Here is a 19,994-nt window from a genome sequence, read left to right on the forward strand (position 1 = left end):
GTTGAAGGACATGTCCTGGTCAAAAATGACTCCAAGGTTCCTCACAGTGTTACTGGAGGCCAAGGTAATGCCATCCAGAGTAAGAATCTGGTTAGATACCATATTTCTAAGATTTTCAGGGCCGAGTACAATAACCTCAGTTTGATCTGAATTAAGAAGCAGAAAGTTAGCGGCCATCCAGGTCTTTATGTCTTTAAGACATTCCTGCAGTTTAACTAATTGGTGTGTGTTACCTGGCTTCATGGATAGATAGAGCTGGGTGTCATCTGCATAGCAGTGAAAATTTATGCTATGTCTTCTAATGATGCTGCCTAAGGGAAGCATGTATAATGTAAACAGAATTGGTCCTAGCACTGAACCCTGTGGAACACCATAACTGACCTTAGTGTGTGAAGAGGACTCTCCATTTACATGTACAAATTGGAGTCTATTAGATAGATATGATACAAACCACTGCAGTGCAGTACCTGTAATACCTACAGCATGTTCTAATCGCTCTAATAGGATATTATGGTCGACAGTATCGAACGCTGCACTGAGGTCTAGCAGGACAAGCACAGAGATGAGTCCACTGTCAGAGGCCATAAGAAGATCATTTGTAACCTTCACTAAAGCTGTTTCTGTGCTGTGATGAGCTCTGAAACCTGACTGAAACTCTTCAAATAAGCCATTCCTCTGCAGATGATCTGTTAGCTGTTTGACAACTACTCTTTCAAGGATGTTTGATATGAAAGGAAGGTTGGAGATTGGCCTATAATTAGCTAAGACTGCTGGGTCTAGAGATGCTTTTTGAGTAAAGGTTTAACTACAGCCAGCTTGAAGGCCTGTGGTACATAGCTGATTATTAGAGATAGGTTGATCATATTTAAGATCGAAGCATTAATTAATGGCAGGACTTCTTTGAGCAGTTTTGTAGGAATGGGGTCTAAAAGACACGTTGATGGTTTGGAGGAAGTAATTATTGGAGTTAACTCAGAAAGATCAATTGGAGAAAAAGAGTCTAACTTAACATCAATGGTACTAAAAGTAGCTGTAGGTAATATTACATCTGTGGGATGATTATTGGTAATTTTTTCTCTAATGATAAAAATTTTATTTGTGAAGAAGTTCATGAAGTCATTACTAGTTAACGTTAAAGGGATGGTTGGCTCAGTAGAGCTCTGACTTTTTGTCAGCCTGGCTACAGTGCTGAAGAGAAACCTGGGGTTGTTCTTATTTTCTTCAATCAGTGACGAATAGTAAGATGTTCTGGCTTTGCGGAGGGCTTTCTTATAAAGCAGCAAACTATTTCTCCAGGCTAAATGATGATCCTCTAAATTTGTGACACGCCATTTCCTCTCCAGCTTACGAGTTATCTGCTTTAGGCTACGTGTTTGAGAATTATACCACGGAGTCAGGGACTTCGGATTTGAGGCCTTAGTTTTCACAGGAGCTACAGTATCCAGAGTCGTACGTAGTGAGGAGGTAAAATTATTAACAAGATAATCGACCTCTGTTGGAGTAGCGTTCAGATAGCTGTTCTGCTCTATGTTGGTACAGGGCATTGAAGATGATAACAGTGGATTATATTCTTAAACTTAGTTACAGCACTTTCACAGTGTGTGAATGGGTGAATGACTGGATATGTAAAGCGCTTTGGGGTCCTTAGGGACTAGAAAGCGCTATATAAATACAGGCCATTTACCATTTACCATTTCAGAAAGACATCTACTGTGATAAAGTCTACTCTCCACTGCTGTGTAATCAATTATTGTAAATGTGAATGTTATCAGGAAATGATCAGACAGCAGAGGGTTTTCAGGAAACACTGTTAAATGTTCAGTTTCTATGCCATATGTTAAAACAAGATCTAGAGTGTGATTAAAGTGGTGGGTGGGTTCTTTTACATTTTGAGAGAAGCCAATTGAGTCTAATAACAGATTAAATGCCATGTTGAGGCTGTCATTTTTAGCATCTACATGGATGTTAAAATCACCCACAATAATTATTTTATCTGAGCTGAGCACTAAGTCAGATAAAAAGTCTGAGAAATCAGAGAGAAACTCTGTGTAAGGCCCAGGTGGACGATAGATGATAACAAGTAAGACTGGTTTCTGAGTTTTACAGCTGGGGTGGACGAGGCTAAGCATCAGGCTTTCAAATGAATTAAAAGTCTGTCTGGGTCTTTGGTTGATTAATAGGCTGGTGTGAAAAATTGCTGCCACACCGCCCCCTCGGCCTGTGCTTCGAGGTTTCTGGTAGTTAGAATGACTCGGGGGTGTTGATTCATTTAAACTAACATACTCATCCTGCTGCAACCAGGTTTCTGTAAGGCAGAGTAAATCGATTTGTTGATCAATTATTAAGTCATGTACTAACAGAGACTTGGAGGAGAGAGACCTAATATTTAATAATCCACATTTCACTGTTTTACTCTTTGGTTCAGATGTGGATACTGTATTGTTCTTTCTTTGTGATTTTTTATGTTTAAGTTGTTTATTGCTGGTTTTTGGTTTGTTTTTTGTCTGTTTGGGAGCTGACACAGTCTCAATGGAGATGGGGTTTTGGGGGGGTAGCAGGAGGAGAGAAGCTGCAGAGAGGCGTGTAAGACTGCAACTCTGCTTCCTGGTCCCAACTCTGGATAGTCACCAAAATCCACCTGAGCGGTCACCGAGCTGTTCCTCACATCAGCACCAAACTAACCTGGAATACCTGCAGAATAATGTTCATGCCAGACCTTCAGACACTGAACACAAGCTGGGACAAAGCTGTGACCTCCACCAAAGTCCAGAGGCAATGTTGTAGAGCACACCGGGAGCCGAGTCATCCTTTCATGTCCGGAATGAAGGCAGAGCTTCCTTTAGAAACTCAGCGCTCATGTGTCCACAGCAAAGTTAAACAAACCTCTTTGAAGGTGGAGCAGCAGCACGATCAAAGGTGTCTCACGTGCCTGAGACCAGCAACAGAGACACGACTGATCACTGCACTCAGTGGGACATACAGGCCACGTTTCGTCAGCATGTCTACAAACATCTTTTTTATTAGGACTAGGGATGGGTATCGTTTAGGTTTTATCCGATACCGATGCCAAACCGATACTTTTGAAACGGTGCCGGTGCTTAAACGGTGCTTAAACGGTGCTCAAACCGGTGCTTAAAGAATGGAGAACACAAACTTTGTCCAAAAACCTCTCATGTTCAGCTGTTTTTTTGTAAAAAGATAACAATGTTAGCCTTTTCTGCAGCTATAGGGCATATATGGTCTCACTCTTGGCTGGAAGCAGTGCTTAAACCATGGAAAAAACACAAACTTTGTCCAAAAACCTCTCATGTTTAGCTGTTTTCCACTTTTTCTTTGGTCATTTTAGCCTTTTTGGCCAGGGTGAAGGGAGTATCTGCCATCAAACAAGAAGACAGCCGCATGTAACTATGACGGTGTTTGCTAGTTCACCTTACATGCATTAATTTAATAACGTGGTTAGCCTACTCAACGTAAATTACACAAGAACAACATGAAGCTACTGACGCAGAGAAGAACGGCTGCTGCTGCCATCATCATCCGTCATCATTTCTGCTACACTGACAGGGCTAGGGGCCAGGACTCTACTCTTCGGGTTCTTGGGGGATGTTGCTAACTCCGGGTCCGATAACAGGCACCACACCCGCAGTAGATGTGCACGGTGTGAGGTCTCGCAGCAAGCTATCAAACACGGCGCATTTCTCGGCTTTAAAAAAAACCCGCTATGCGTCGCCAGGTGTTTCATCGGATTTGAGGTGTTACCTCCTTTGACAGTATCACAGTATCAGCTTAAAGCACTTGTTGCAGGCTGCTGAGTTTGCATCTTTTGCTGTGAAGTACAGCCAGACTTTGACCGCTTCGCCTTGGGCATTTTTAATCTGTAGCTCTGCTCTGAGTTAACCCTCTAAAAGAACGTACGTACCTGGCCCCGCCTACTATCCTTGGAAACGTAAAATGATTGGCTAGAATTGGGTCAGGAAAAAAAAAGCACCGAAATAAAGCACCGAAATGTGGGCTGCTTTTCGGTCTGGTTACTACCGTTTATGTCAGAACCGGACCGGTACCCATCCCTAATTAGGACTATTTATTATTACTCGGTCTCTTGATGTTCTCTCTGGAGCTGACAGTATTATCTAAGACAGCACCGAGGTCATTGACACAGCAGGGGTGTGAAACAGAAAGCCCGGGGCCCAGAATAACCCGGCAAGGACTCAGATCCAGCCTGCTGGTGGCTTTGGAAAACGTAGAGGACATCAAATTTGGTGATAGCAGAATCTTTTCTGTAAAGACTGAAAGTGGGCTGTTTTTGGCCCATGATGTGAAATAAGCTCTACAGTTTTTATTTTTGGCCATCAGTATAAACATCTGGGCATGCTTTTTGATTTAGAGATTTCAACAGGGTGAGTCGTCACGATTTACTCGCATCCTTGTGTGTGAGTGTCAGAACCAATTACAAAATAACTTGTTACTGTAATCACATCACATTGTTTAGTAACATAAATTCAGTAATTACATTAAAGTCCTGCTGAAGTCAGCTGATTTCAGTTTGTGTGGGAGGAGGAAAATGGTGGCGTGGTAACTTTCAAGAAGTGAAGCTAGAGACCTGACTTTTATTTTCAATTAAAAAAAAAAACTGATCATGGCTCAAGAGTTGGGAGTTCGCCTTGTAATCGGAAGGTTGCCGGTTCGAGCCCCGGCTCGGACAGTCTCGGTCGTTGTGTCTTTGGGCAAGACACTTCACCCGTTACCTACTGGTGGTGGTCAGAGGGCCCGGTGGCGCCAGTGTCCGGCAGCCTCGTCAGTGCGCCCCAGGGTGGCTGTGGCTATGATGTAGCTTGCCATCACCAGTGTGTGAATCGGTGGATGACTGGTTGTGTAAAGCGCCATTTACCGTTTTATTGCAGAAAAGAACAAGCATGATGGCACGCTAGTCAAAAAGTCAGAGTGATGATAAAGTATGCAGACCCGAGTCCAGCAGCCAGAGCCTGAACCTCAAAAGGCAACAAAGGCAGTCAGGCTGCAGCCTGTTTCTACATGTTTCTACAGTAGGATTACCGTGACAACCGCTTTAAAGTCTTCTCATCTTTGCTTTGTTTGTATGTAACAACTAACTTAAAGATTGTGTGTGTGTCCTCATTAGGATAGAGATCAGTTGTGGGACTGTACCCTCAGGTTTATATTGTTTAGAACTATAATTATGAATGAATGAGTTTTGGGTCATTTGCGGTGCGGTCGCGTTACTTTTTTTCAGCAAACAGACGGTTGAAGCTGTGTTCAGCTTACCGCACGTAAGTAATCTGGGCGCTACAGCTTTAAGCAGCTGCGCGTGCTCCCGCAGACAGCAAACACTTCCTAGCATACGATCACTTTTTGGCACAACACCTGGAGCTCAGGGGGCAAAACAATGGTATGAGTGCTGCTGTTTGGCTTAGGAAGAATAAAGTAGTCGTGGTAAGCCAATCACATGACCACTTCAAGATGACAAAGCAACAATGTGATATATACCAGTTTTTAAATTGTGCTGATAGGCCACTAAAAACCAGAGTCATGATAAACAATATAAACGCTTTGTTTTTTCCTCAATAATTTCGTCTAAGGACAGCGCTAGCAAGCACTCTCTGTTTATGAGCAAAAAACAAACAAACAAAAAACAAAAAAAACAGCCCGTTCGTGTTGGTGGAAAAATGCACCATGTCAACCAATCAAAAAATGATATGGCAACATGACATTTGGTTGTTTAGGAAGAGGGGGAAGTTTTAGGAGTGACGGCGAGAGAGAGCGAGAAAGACAGCAGAAAAAGAGAGAGAGCGAGTTTTGAGATGTGAAAGATTTGTGACGTTTAGCATGTTTGGAGTGTGTAGTTAATGTGTTGTCTTGTGTATGTCTGTGAAGGTTCTCAGTCATCCAGTTTCATCCAGTTTCTGTCTGAGTGTGTTGCTGGGTCTGAAGTACACTGGGATGTCGTGCTTGGAGAAAACTCTCCTGAGTTTCTCTGATACACCGGCTACATAGGGGATGACAATGTTGTTGCGTCTGTCTTTCTTATCCTCCCTCGCTGGTGTCTGATCTTGAACGCCCAGTTATCCTAACTGGGCGTTCATAAAGTCAGCAAAGAGGCACAGAAAAGAAGATCAGACACCAGCGAGGGAGGATAAGAAAGACAGACGCAACAACATTGTCATCCCCTATGTAGCCGGTGTATCAGAGAAACTCAGGAGAGTTTTCTCCAAGCATGACATCCCAGTGTACTTCAGACCCAGCAACACACTCAGACAGAAACTGGTTCACCCGAAAGACAAAACTCCAAAACACAGACTGAACAACGTGGTGTATGCTGTACAGTGCAGCGAGGAATGCCCAGACCTCTACATTGGAGAGACCAAACAGCCACTTCACAAGCGCATGGCACAACATAGAAGAGCCACCTCCACAGGACAAGACTCAGCAGTCCATCTGCATCTTAAGGTCAAAGGTCACTCTTTCAAGGATGCCAATGTTCACATGTTGGACAGAGAGGACAGATGGTTTGAAAGAGGAGTGAAAGAGGCCATCTATGTCCACTGTGAGCGACCATCTTTGAACAGAGGCGGTGGTTTACGACACCAACTGTCTGCCATCTATAATCCAGTTTTGAGTTCCCTCCCCAGACGCCTTAACGCCCACTCACATCCTGGGCCATCTGACCTCAGGAATTCACATGACAAGGTGGGGCCAGGTTTCACAATGAGCTCACCCGAAACCCTGGCTGATTAGGTCCCACACCCGCTTTCACACCTCGGCTCATGTGATTAGAGGATCACCAGGGGGTCCTTTGTCCCTCCTTGGGGGGGATATCCCACTGGGTTTAAATCTGGGACTCTCGGCCATTTGACCTTAGAACTGAAGAAGCTTCTCGGATGAGAGGTGAAACGTCTTCAAGCAACTTAAAGAAGTCCAGACGCTTTTCTTTGCAAACTCCTAAGACTGTTGTCTTGTGTAGTTAGTGTGTAGTGTTGTGGATAGTTTTGTGTTGTGTGTCAGAACAATGAGGCGACTGCTGTCTCCAGGTAGAAACAGCAGTGATACACCTGCTGCTGTCAGACCTGCAGGTATCAGGCTGTGATGTTCTCCTTTATAGTGGACAGAAATGATTTTTTTGGAGTGGCACAAATAATTTGTGTGGCATCTTATTGAAGAACAGCTGATTGTTCTGTAAATAGTTTGAAATGGTTATTTAAAAAAGGGTAAAAGGTAAATGGATGCAAATAAATTTGTTGTTTGCAAAACTTGTGCATAGGATTTTAAAATTGACGATTTATATTTGCATTTAAAGTTATTAAATATGATTCAATAAACATGTTTGTGGTTGTTACAGTAAAAAATATCACTTTTTCTACTCGGATTTTATGTTTTTTGTCTGATTTTAGATCAGTTGTGTTAATACAGTATGTCAAAATGCAAACATAACTGTAAATTCAGACACGTGAGGTTGTGCTGAAAAGGATGATACCAAACATGGTAAAGGAAACAGTTTTTAAAGGTGAAATGTGGAGGGAAAATCAAGAGTAGCTAAAAGTTATACCCTGGACCCCAGAGGGTTAAACATTTTTTTTTTAAGTAATGCAATAGTTACTTTTCAAGTAATTAATTACTTTTAGAATCTTGTAACTCAGTTACTAACTCAGTTACTTTTTTTGAAGAAGTAACTAGTAACTATAATTAATTACTTTTTCAAAGTAACTTGCCCAACACTGATTATAACAAATTAGTTTCTCGTGGGAGTAATTAAGTAATGCGCTCTATTACTTCTAAGCAAAATAATGAGTAATATGTTACCTTTTTTGAGTATGTGTGTGTGTGTTTGTGTGTGTTGTAATGATGTGTGCGAGAGAGAGAGAGCCTGTATGAATGAGGCTTATAATAGAAAGCACCTTGGCTGCTGAGTTAGAGCAAAAGAGTGCGATAAAAGAAGTCGTAGAGTTTGCAGAACCGACACAAAGACTGTGAATGTCTTTGTGTTTGCCTGATCACACACTCAGTGACCCTGTCAGGATCACATGTACTCATGCAGAGTCAATCCCAGGCGTGGCAATTTTTTATTGTGCATTATTGTTTGGAAGACTTTAGTGTTTCTATAATCTGTTATATTTCCTGGTAGTACTATATAAAATGTGTTACTCTTGTCTTTCTCTGTGTTTGTTTTTTAACATTTCTTTGCAGCATTCTCGTATTTCTTTATAATATTTGCAGTGTTTTGTAGTCTTATAGCATTTTGTGCATATTTTGCATTTCTTCACTTGTAGCTTTCTTTGTGGACATTTGGCTTTTTCTGATGTCAGCCCCTCGTTATATTCTTTGGACATTTTTAGTTTTCCCTTGTTGTCTTTTAGCATTTATTTGTAGTTTACTAGCACTTTTGTTGTCTTGTAGTAATTGTTTGTATTATTTTAAGCCGTTTTTGTAGCTCTTTGACCTTTTTTGTAGACATTTAGTTCCTCTGGGTCTTCTTTACAGTTTTTTTGTTTTTTTATTGTATCATTTATAGTCTTTTTTAATATTTTATTATTTTATTATTATTATTAAGTATTTCCGTATAGTTTAATCGTATTTCTTTACAGTATTTTATCATATATTTTAGTCTTTTAGCTTTTTGTTGTTTATTAGCATGTTTTCTTCTTGGTTTTGTTTTCAGTGTTTTAGCATTCCCTTATAGTTTTAGCATGTCTTGTAGTTTATTACTATTTTAAATAGAAGAGAATAGAATAATCATTTAATTGTCCCACAAGGGGAAATTTGGTTGTAACAGCAGCAAGAAAAACACATATACAAACAAACAGGACACAGGACACAGAACAGAAACATACACAATTTTTTTTTTTACATATATAGCATTTTAGAATCTCCTAGTCATGTAGTATTTTGGTCATCTTTTATCTTTTTTTACACTTCCTTATAGTATTTTAATTATTTAAGTATTTTCTGTACATTTGTAGTGTTTTACAGTAGTATTAATATTTCTTGTGCTTTGGTTCTTTTTAAACATTACTTTGTGGTACTTGATTGATTTTTGTAGTCTTTAACTATTTTCTGTAGTTTTCAAATACATGTGTACTCTTTCAGCATGTGTTGTGTATAAACGTGTCTTGATACTCTTTTAGCGTATTGTTTTGGTTGTTTTAGCAGCTCTTTGTAGTGTTAGCGTATCGGTTCCCTCTGAACTTTTGGAAACTTTGTTTGGGGCACAAATCAAACGGAAACAGCAGATCTGATTATCAAGAAGCTTTATTGTTGTTATCAGAGTGAGTATAATCATCATCGTCATCATCATCATCATCAGTCCTGTTGCCATGGGCCTGTGTGCTGGACTGCAGGAGGCTGTTAGCATGCAGCAGAGCCGAGCAGACAGACAGGTAGTCAGACAGACGGGGCAGAGAGGTAGACAGGTGGACAGGTAGTGAGGTAGGGGAACACACGGGTAGACAGACGAGAGGACAGACAGACAGACAGACGGGTGGGGGGACAGGTAGCTATTGTGTTATTTACATACAGGTAGGCAGATGCATTAGAAAGCTTATTGGCTGTCTTCCAGAGGCTCCACCCCTCGCTCATCTGTGTCAGCCAATGCCCTGTGAGGAGGGGCGGGCTCCGCAGGCTGGGGGGAGGGGTGTGAGGAGGATGAGGAGGAAGAGGAGGAGGAGGAGGATAGGGAGAGGGGGAGGTCTGGTGGTTGTTCAGTCTGTAGCCTCCCGTCCCCCTCCGCCTCACCTCCCATCATCCCCTCCTCCACTTGCCCCCCGCTGGCCCCTCCTCCTCCACGGGACCCAGCGAACTGCAGGTGAGGCAGGAGGGTGGCCGGGGCCTCCTTCTCCCTCTCCCCTGCTGCCTCCCTCTCGCGCCGCTCAGCATACAGCGGGGCCTCCAGGCCGAGGTAGGATGCGCTGAGCTGCCGCAGGTCCAGCTCAAAGTGGCTTCCACTGGACTGTGCCGCCGACTCTGCCCCTGACTCCCACCTCCTCCAACTGCTCCTCCTTTCTTACCCTTACGGGGGTGGGAGGTTGCAGAGGCTGGGAGGCCCTCGGGGAGGAGAGACTGGATCTTTGGGAGCCAACGTTTGCGGACTCTGCGGGCGTTGGTGCACATGTCGGCTGCAATGACGTTCATCTCGCTCTCCTTAAAGTTAGGAGCAAAGTTCTGACAGTACACTGAGGAGGAGGAGGGGGGGGGGAGAATCTCAATACTTTTTAAAATACAATAAAAGGCAGAAATGATGACTCACAGTGTGTGTGTGTGTGTGTGTATGAGTGTGTGTGTGTATGACTGTCCGTGTGTGTGTGTGTGTATGAGTTTGTGTGTATGAGTCCACACAAACCGGTCCTCACTAATTTAAAGGCCTTTTTGAGGCTCAAAATGTGGTTTTACTGTCAGGGTTACAATTAGGTTATGGTTAGGTTTAGGGTAAGGGTTAGGGTTAGGCATTCATTTTTAATGGTTAGGGTAAGTGGCTAGGGAAAGCATTATGTCAGTGAAGGTCCTCACTAAGATAGCTGAACCGGCTTGTGTGCGTGTGTCAAAGTGTGTGTGTGTGCCTTACGTTTGACAGTGTTTAACACTCGGTTGTCCAGGGGCTTCCGGCTCGGATCATTGGTGGAGGAGCGGATCCCTGTCCCACAGCTATTGGCCAGCGTGTTTCTATGGAAACCATAACAACCCAATCAGCACCTATACCAGCTGTAGGTTCCCCTCCCCCTCCGAGACGTGTGACTGAGCTGTTATGTAAAGCAGCTGCTGCCGACTGTCAGAAGCTTCTGGAAGATCTCATACAGCCCCGGGTCACATGGTGTCTGATGATGTCACAGCGTCTGGGTCGATAAGCGTTATAGAGGCACATAAATATGACTGATTGATAAACGTGAGTTTCTGACCATCAGGTTTCACATCGACACTCATCAGGACGAATCCAGACGTTCATCCACGCGTGACACACGGGTCATCCATCAGTTCACATGTTCATTAATGACATCGGCGTAAAAACGCCTTTCAAAGGCATTTGTATGTCACGGAAACATCAGCAGGTGCGCGCTAACGTTACTGTGGGCCTCGGGGCTGCTGACGCTTCAGAGGCCCCTCCGCTCATGGGAGGAAAGTTCTTAAACATCAAACATAATTACAGGTGACTCCCAAACTTCTATCAGGACGTCAAATGTCCCACCAGGGAGAAAACACTCCAGATCATATTTACTCCAACATCAAGCATGCATATAGAACCATGCCCCTCCCCCACCTCGACCAGTCCGACCACCTCTCCCTCCTGCTCTCCCCAGCCTACACCCCCCTCAGACGCAGTGCCAGGCCCACCACAAAGACTGTTACAACCTGGCCTGAAAATGCTCTCTCCAAACTACAGGACTGCTTCACAGAGACAGACTGGGACATATTTGAACACCAGGACCTAGAAACTTTCACAGGATCAGTGCTGGACTACATCAAGTTCTGTACTGCAAATGTGACTGTGGACAAACCAAAAACCCTGGATGACCAGCGAGGTCCGCTCACTCCTCAAAGCCCGCGACGCCGCCTTCAGGTCAGGTGACAGAGCTCTGTACAGGGCTGCTCGAGCTGACCTGAAAAGGGGGATTAAAAAAGCCAAGACAGACCATAAAAGAAGCATCGAGTCCCACCTGTCCAGCAACAACACATGGGAGGTGTGGCAGGGAATAAAAGACATCATAAACCACAGAGGCAGCACTGCGAAAACAGAAAACCCGAGTGTGCAGCTGGCAGAGGAAATAAACAGCTTCTTCGCCCGCTTTGAAACACCACAACAGCAGCACTCATCTGCTTCAGCCCTACTCCCATCCTCATCCTCACCTGGTTCCTGTGCCGCTCCACTCACTGTAACGGAGCACGATGTCAGACGTGTGCTCCTAGCAGTGAACCCCAGAAAGGCGGCCGATCCAGACGGAGTATCTGGCAAGGTACTAAGAGCATGCGCACACCAGCTCACCCTCATCTTCACCAGACTCTTCAACCTCTCACTGGATCAGGCAGCCATCCCATCCTGTCTAAAATCAGCCACAATCATCCCAGTGCCGAAGAAGTCTCCCATCTCCAGCCTGAATGATTACCGCCCTGTGGCCCTCACGCCGGTAATCATGAAATGCTTTGAGAGACTAGTCCTTCAGCACATCAAGGATTACCTCCCCCCAGAATTCGACCCCCACCAGTTTGCATACCATGCAAACAGATCCACAGAAGACGCCATCGCCACAGCCCTCCACGCTGTGCTGAGTCACCTAGAGCAGCGGCAGAGCTACGTCCGAATGCTCTTCGTGGACTACAGCTCAGCCTCCAATCATCCCGGACATCCTCATCACCAAACTGGTCACTCTTGGCCTCCCTCCTCTCACATGTGCCTGGATAAAGGACTTTCTCACAAACCAGCCCCAGACTGTGAGGCTACGCCCTCATCTCTCCTCCACTCGCACAGAAAACAACCTGGCACTGAGCATGATTTTATTTTATATGCTGGAATATGCAGAACATAGGTTTAAATGTTAAACACATTTCTTCCAGTCAGAGACTGTTGCATAAAATTTGATTTTGGCTTGATGCATAAAGTAAAACATTAGGAAATCCCCGTGTAGCATCAGCTCATCAGTGATTTCATAAACACTTCTATCCATGTGTGCTGAGGAAACACCAGCAACTCGTGAAACTCAAAGTAATCTCATGGTTGTAGCAATACTTTTAAAACTTTCATCAGATATGTAAGGTACCTAAAAACAGAAAAAATAAATGTTTGATCCTTTAAACTTTAACAGGAAAATCAAATACTTGGATTCAACAAACTTACCTTTAGTTCCTAATTCTGGTTTAGTTAAACCAGCCTGATTGGTTGCAGGGTTAAAGGCCACAAGGCACCACAACCTTTATGTTTTCTTTAAACTAAGCTGCTGCATCCGTGTGACTCACCCAGGTAAGAACTCACCTGTCAAAGAAGGTTGCTAACAGCCTCCTGAGCAGCACCTTATGTTTGACTCCAGCACACAGGTGACAGTTCATCAGCTGACCTCGGGTCATGAACACACCTGAACCTGAACACACAAACAGAGAGGTGAGCGTGTGTCACATGACGCTGGGTTACAGGTGTCTGAGATACAGTTGGACAGGTGTTCTGTTGTCCTACCTGCCACCAGTTCCACCTTCTCTCCTGGGTCTCCCTCGGTGTAGAGTGACGGGTGGCACCGATACCCGATCTGACTGATCAAACTGGCGGGAAGTGCCATGTTGTCCCGACCAACCAGCACGCAGGGCCGACGCTCATTAGCCAATGGGAGGGGGAGCATCTCCATCTTCTCTTGGACTGAACCAATGAGAAACAGGGAGGGGAGCGAGTGTCAGGAATCCCAGGAAGTAAAATGACCAAAACTCACCTGTTTGAGTTAATACGTGGCATCAGTGGGGCCTGTACGAGCTGAGTGTTAACAAGTCTTGTTGGGGAGTCTATAGAGATTGACAGACCACGTGACTTTCGCGCATTGCATTGTGGGTACAAATGGCAACAAAATCAAAACACTGCATCAAGCGCGAGTATTTCCAGCACCGGTAATCATTAATTTTGCGGTTTTAATCCCTACTTCCCCCAAAAACAGTTATGTACAAAACGACAGAGAACACGGCAGGTCCGTACAAAGACAGACTTGACGAAAAGGCAAAAAAAAAAGTAGGAGGAAAAAATCAAACGAGTGAAGGGGTCAGACCCATACGAGCATACAGAGTGGAGTAAGGACATCAGCGTGCTGCCCAACTTTCATCACGCACATATTTATTATTATATGGTCCTAAGTGTGAGTACAGACACTCACAAGATGTTTATTAACTTCAGATCCCTCCAACAAGCCCAGGTCCAGTTTACTTTGGTGATTTGGACTATTCTCCTGTACAGGCCAACGCATCTATTTGTGGTTTCAGGTTGTAGTATTACACAACATTTTCAGATCTAATAGAAATAAAATGAGTGTTTCGTAATTCATTCAATTTATTGTCTTTATTTCTAACTGGCATTATTGTTTCATTCTATTATAGAATCTTACAGGAAAGAGGCAAAATTGTAAAAATCCATCATGCTTTATTAGCTGCTTTGGTGAAAAACAAATCAACAATGCAAAAAAAAATACCAACATTGCAAAACAACATACTGGAAAACAGTTATTCATCACTTGATTGCTTCAATACAACCCTTGGGCACATATATGCGGGACGTTTCGTGGCTGTTTTGATATCGCGCTCTCTCTTAACCGATCAAATCTGGCTGTGGTAGCAGCTTTAAACTCGGTCTGACCCAGGCTGATAGAGGTGCCCAGTCTGGATCGCATTCCAGCATTTTGTAGGCTGGTTTTCCTACAAAACACAACAAACATTAGCCCGCAAAGCCACAGTGAACAAAGCAGCATAGCGCAGCGAATTCAATTCAAATCAATATTATTATTGTAACCTACATCAACAATTATGTTGTGATAAATTACGTAATAACTACAACAGAAGACGTACCTTTGTGGAAATGCTTGGAGCAGACTAACATGTGAGCTGGAGTGTTCTGGGACGTTATATTTGGTCTTTGAATGGCTGCAATCCAGGCCATCCGTCGGCTCTTTGTTACTTCGGAAACATAAACAATTTCTCTTCCACGACGTAATCTGATAAAACCTGATCTCTTTACCCGTCGGCTTCCCGTGGCTGTCATGCGACCGGCTATTGCAGTTAATAATACAACAGCTTCTTGCCATTTTTGTGTTTCTTTTTATGGCTGTGTGACTGTTTTCATGTGAAAGCCTGCGTGCGGTAGTACCGCTTGCCACTCATTCCCAGAATCCTTTGCGGTTTTACCCCGGAATGACGTCACATTTTCAGTCTCTATAGCTGTGTCCCAAAACGTCGGCTGCATCCTTCGGAGGACCCGGCCTTCGCGGTCTACGTGGGCCGGGTCCTTTGAAGACCGAGAAGGCCGGAAGTGCGAGGCTGTGAAATGGGACGGTCTAGCCTTCAGATTTGCGTCACCGCTGTCTCGGTGGAGTTTAATAAACTCGGCCGTCTGCTCCTTGCTATCTAAAATATAACAGGACACTGGTGTACATTCTCGACCGTCTCACACTTCTGTTTAATCAGTTTTCTTTTTGACATTTATTCAGCTGTGTGAAAACCAAGGAGGAACCCGCCCGATGGATTAATAAAGTTTTATTTAATCTAATCTAATCTAATAATTTTGATCTCAGCCAAACCGATTTACTCCGGAACAAATAAAACACAGAAAAAAGCCAAACAATTACATTCTTAAGTTATCCGAGTGACTTATATATCATGTTTAACCTGAGTAGCGAAAGACAGCGGGGGTCTGAAAACGATGAAGCCGGGAGTCCGCTGCTCTCGCCGGCTCGAGTGACCATTGACCCCCCCGGTTTGCTATCGAGCGGGTGGGTAACAGACGTCTCCGAAAACGTCGGAGCACTTTTGCAAATATGCGATGTCTTGATAAACCGAGCAGATATTTGAAATTTACACAGCTACATTCTCGCCTGAAAATATGTTAAAAGTTTATTTTGTGACCCAGAAAGATTAATAAGAGTAATATTAAAACTTAGTAGCTGCCGCCATTGTTGGAAACTGGAATTGGCTGGGCTGCGCTATGAATTCTGGGATATGGTGGGCCACGAAGGACACACCCGACCCATCCTTCAAATTCGGGGAAATGAAGGACGCATTTGTCGGCTGCATTTGTCGGAGTCTACGAATTGGGACAGCCTTCGTCGCTGGGCTGTGACGTAATCGGCCTTCAAATGGGGCCTCCGGAGGATGCAGCCGACGTTTTGGGACACAGCTAATGAAGTGACATTAAAAACATAGAAAATCACCAAAAAGGCAGAGAACCCACAGGATGACGTTTACATAGTCACCATGGTAACACCTCGAGAATCGTCCTATTAGGAAAGTTAGTGGACAAAAGGACCCAAAACCTTTACCTGCTCTAACATCTTATTTCATAGTGTAATCTTCACATATCCACACACACACTCATCATCCTTATAGTGTCAGTGACTGTGTGATGGCTGAAATCAGTCCACACACTCACCTCATTAGTCTGGTTTGCAGGTAAACATGTATTTCAGTCATATCATTCATTCATTTCTAAACTTAAACCTAACAGTGATATTATAAAGTGCACATATTAGCACTGTGTGGGGTGTGTAAATATATTGTTTTATGTTAATTATGTTTCTGTTTCTTTGAGTTACCTGGTTTGGGGAGGTGCTTCCTGTCTGGGTGAAAGGTGTGACCAGCGGAACCAGCCATGTGCTTGTCAGCAACACGACTGTTTTAGGTTTAGTGTTGTTTTGTGTCTAGTTAGTATTGGTGTTTGTTCTGTTTCCCCTGTTGTCTGTAAACGGTTCGGCCAAACCACGTAAAGGTTACCCTCCTGTGTGTTTGTGTTTAGGTCAGTTTGTGAGTTAAGTTGTGTCTACTTTGTTTGGGTAGTTAAGTTTCTGTAGGTCACTTTTTGAGTAGAGTTATATTTAGCTGACCTGTTTTACGGGCCCATTAATTATATTTTGAACTTTGTCTTTTTAAACTTTTTAGGGGGTAAAATAAAAAATCCCACTTTGGAGACATTTCTCCTGTGTCCTGTGTGTCTTCGCTGCTCGGTCCCTCACTCACTGTGTCTTTAAGAATTTGCTAGCTTAGCTTAGCTTATAGCTGACTCGCTAGCATGCTCACCCGTCCCTCCTGCACTTTGTTCAGTTACTCCTCGGCCTCCTTTAGCAGTAATGATACTTGTAATAAATGTAGCCTGTCTGCAGCTCTGGAGGCCAGGATCACTGAATTGGAGACTCCGGCACCCTCCAAACACCCCTAGCCAGCCAGGCCCCTGTAGCCGGTGCAGAAGGTAGCATAGGCCCCGCTAGCTCAAGACAACAACTTATTTAGCATGTGTCATTTGTCCTCAGCGTGGCTGGCTCAAATGCTTTTGTAGGGGGGGTTCTCTTTAATCGCTTTGAAATGGTCAGAAGTGACCAAAAATGAACTACAGACCTGCTTGAATCAGTTCGGGGCAGAAAACATATCCTTGGAAACAGGAGAACTGGGTAACCGGAGCCCCTGTTTACAGGATGTTATTTGAATAAAAAAGGAAATATTTTGCATATTTTTCAAAGGAAGTGCCCATGTGACTTCTGTTATCAATTACTGCCTTTTTGTTTTAGACGAGGTATTAAACTGAACACCAACGTTTTACTGCATCCATCCATTCTCTTCCTCTTATCCCTCTCAGGGTGGCGGGGGGCTGGAGCCTATCCCAGTCTGTCGCAGGGCTAACCCACTGTCACCACCTGCTTGCTCATAGGGGGTCATGTGATTGTTGGGGTTTCTCTGCATTATTATAGGCTGCTTACCTTACAATATAAAGCACCTCGAGGAACTGCTGTTGTTATTTTGTGATGTATAATTGATATTGATTTGGGTGGTGGATAAATACTCACTGTAGGGGTTTCCGGGGTGTCCATAGATGTGCTGATAGAGTCCGGGGTGTACAGCGTTGCCGTAGTAATCTTCCTCCAGCTCTTCCTCGGTGGGTGGGTGGGATGGGGGAGAGTCTGTGGGGAGACTGGATCCTCCTGGACTGGAGCGACCCCCGCCTGCCAGCAGATAGGACTGCAGACCCGGAACCAGCCCTCCACCTGCACCCAGGTAACACAAAGCCGTGCTCCTGGAGGACTGGAGCTCTGCTGCAATGTCCACTCTGAGGAGAGAACCAGCAGGAGAAGAATGGCATCACAAACCTTCATCAAGGTCCAAACACTCGTCCCGGGTACACAGCTGAGGGTGGGATCCATTTATCTGGGATTCTAATACCAGGGATCAGTTACAGGTACAAAGGTATATTTAATCCAGGTCGCCTCATACACAATACCAAACTTCATACGTAGAGTTAGAGTCAGGCAAAAACCTGACAGTGTAAAAGATGGATCTATCCACTTTGTGACCCTGCACCCTCATTGGTCATCGACTCATCATTCACAAAGTAGACCCTCCCCCCCGTCATCTCCTAAATGAACGTCAGCTTTGATTCAATGACAGCGTCCTCGACGTGGCCACTCCTGGTGTTGACGTTAAAGCAGCATCAGCAAATCACTCTCAAGGCAAGTTCACTGAGCTTTGGTAAGCAGTTAGCACAAGCCACATGTTAGACTGCTAGGGTCACTGCCACACTGTCTCCTCCATTGCTTCCATTACAGCGAAGTGTTGGATCCACAGCTCAGTTCAGCAGCACAGGAAGTCGTCCCATCCGAGGTGAGAGAGACCTGGAAAGCATGTGTGGGAATTCTCCCTGAAGATTTCCTGCAGTCATCCACGCAGACTTTAAATAAGTGTGTGATATGAGATAAAAACATCATGTATGACACACACATAAAGCATCATTTGTTCTTTCTTTTCCGTCTGGTTACTGAACAGGTGGGCGGTCCTCCACCCTCTGCGTCTGGACTGGGCAGACGTCTCTGACTCGGTTTGGAATAATCTTTCCAACACTGAGAAAACATTTCCTCACCTGGTCTCCTCTCCTCCTCCTCCTGTTCCTGCTGCTCCTCCGGCCTCCTCTGCAGGAGGCGTGTCGGCTCGCTCCTGTTTGATCCTGCTGACGGCAAGCAGCAGCTCCTCGGGCTCAATGCCGGCTGGTCTGGACTCACTTCCTGCAGCTGGGGGGCGCCATGCTGCTGCTGCTGCTGGGCTGTCTGGGTGTCAAAGCCCCCGAGCTCGTCTGCTGAGGTTGTCTGTAAACATAAACGTTTAAATACAGTTACAAAGAGAAGAAAAACACATAAACAGTCTCCTGTGGCAGCTGCAGTTCTCCTGATGTCCACTAGATGCTGCTGTCTCCCACTAACCTCTGTTTAGACCCACCTGTGAGTCACAGCAGAGCGGTGAGGAGGCAGAGGAAGCCTTCATCATCATCAGCTCCATGCCGCGCTCCACGATGTTCTGGATCTGCAGGTACCCGGCGGTGTACATGAGCACCAGCTGCTCGCTGGCCGCCATGCTGAGGCGTCCCGTGTAGCAGAAGGACAGAATCTGCTGGAAACACGTCGGCGTCACTGAGGACGGGAGCTCGAACACCGCCTGGGAGGAGGAGTCGGAGGAAGAGGAGGCGGAGTCGGCCGCAGAGCTGAACAGGTCTCTGAAGTAGAGTGAGGAGGCGGCAAGGACAGCCCGGTGCGCCTTGAAGGCCTGACCCTGCACCAGGATGGAGACGTCGCAGTAGTGACCCAGCAGCCGCTGCTCGTTCAGGCTGCCCAGCACGCTGCTGCCGAAGTCGGGGATCTCCACCTGCAGCAGCCCCTCCGACATGGTGGAGGCCGTCGGCTCGCTGAGGTCGCAACGGGAAGTGGACGGCGGTTCGATGACAGTCCTGGTGAGCCAGAGCTGGGCTGACGGATGCAGACAGTGGGGCGTTTAGGTGTCAGGGATGCTGCAGAAAGTTCCTCCAAAAAGTCTGAGGTCCATAATGCTGGTGCAGAACAAACAGTGAGGTCAAAGGTCAGCAAGGAGGCGGGGGGTTCAGGTTGAGAAGGAGGCGGTCAATCATTAAGATGCAGATCAGCTCGGTCCAGAGAAACAGCTGAAATGTAGAGAGGGAGACAAAAGGAGGAGAGGTCAAACCCTCACGGCGTCTCATGTGCCCGCAGAACAAACCGAGGACATGTTTAACCCACACCTGCTCACCGACACGGAAACAGGAAAACCTCAAACCTGCTGCAGACAGCCGAGCGTCTCCCGCAGAGCGCCTCTAGAGTCCAACAAACAAACACACTGAGCGTGCTCAAACACAGGGCATCAGAAACATCAGGTCCACCCATTCAAACCTGTGATAACCTTATTTAAACCCATTAAACGGATCGAAAAGCCGTTTCATCGAGTCTGTTTGTTTAAAAATAAAAACACTGATGATTTTAACATGTTGGAAATAAATA

The 19,994-nt window shown here is 45.1% G+C and overlaps 1 protein-coding gene across 1 annotated transcript; it reads right to left on the reverse strand.

The window, feature by feature from the left end:
• Positions 1-9,240: 9,240 nt before the first annotated feature.
• On the reverse strand, positions 9,241-19,642 carry LOC100707483 (nucleus accumbens-associated protein 2). The gene is made up of 8 exons (XM_025912010.1): positions 18,928-19,642; positions 18,575-18,797; positions 18,262-18,385; positions 17,508-17,767; positions 13,163-13,339; positions 12,965-13,070; positions 10,568-10,665; positions 9,241-10,178 (listed from the first exon to the last, which is right to left on the reverse strand). Exons 1-8 carry the CDS (start codon positions 19,369-19,371, stop codon positions 9,748-9,750), a joined length of 1,863 nt encoding a protein of 620 aa, XP_025767795.1. The 5' UTR covers positions 19,372-19,642; the 3' UTR covers positions 9,241-9,747.
• Positions 19,643-19,994: the final 352 nt, after the last annotated feature.

Source organism: Oreochromis niloticus, linkage group LG12, assembly GCF_001858045.2.
Source record: "Oreochromis niloticus isolate F11D_XX linkage group LG12, O_niloticus_UMD_NMBU, whole genome shotgun sequence".
NCBI lineage: Eukaryota > Metazoa > Chordata > Actinopteri > Cichliformes > Cichlidae > Oreochromis > Oreochromis niloticus.

Excerpts from the sequence above, each read along its gene's own strand:
- LOC100707483 (XM_025912010.1), bottom strand. The coding sequence starts at position 19,371 with ATGTCGGAGGGGCTGCTGCAGGTGGAGATCCCCGACTTCGGCAGCAGC. Across the intron at positions 18,798-18,927 it reads CGCTCTGCTGTGACTCACAG|ACAACCTCAGCAGACGAGCT; the intron begins GTGGGTCTAAAC and ends TTATGTTTACAG. Across the intron at positions 10,179-10,567 it reads AGTGTTAAACACTGTCAAAC|TGTACTGTCAGAACTTTGCT; the intron begins GTAAGGCACACA and ends CCTCCTCCTCAG.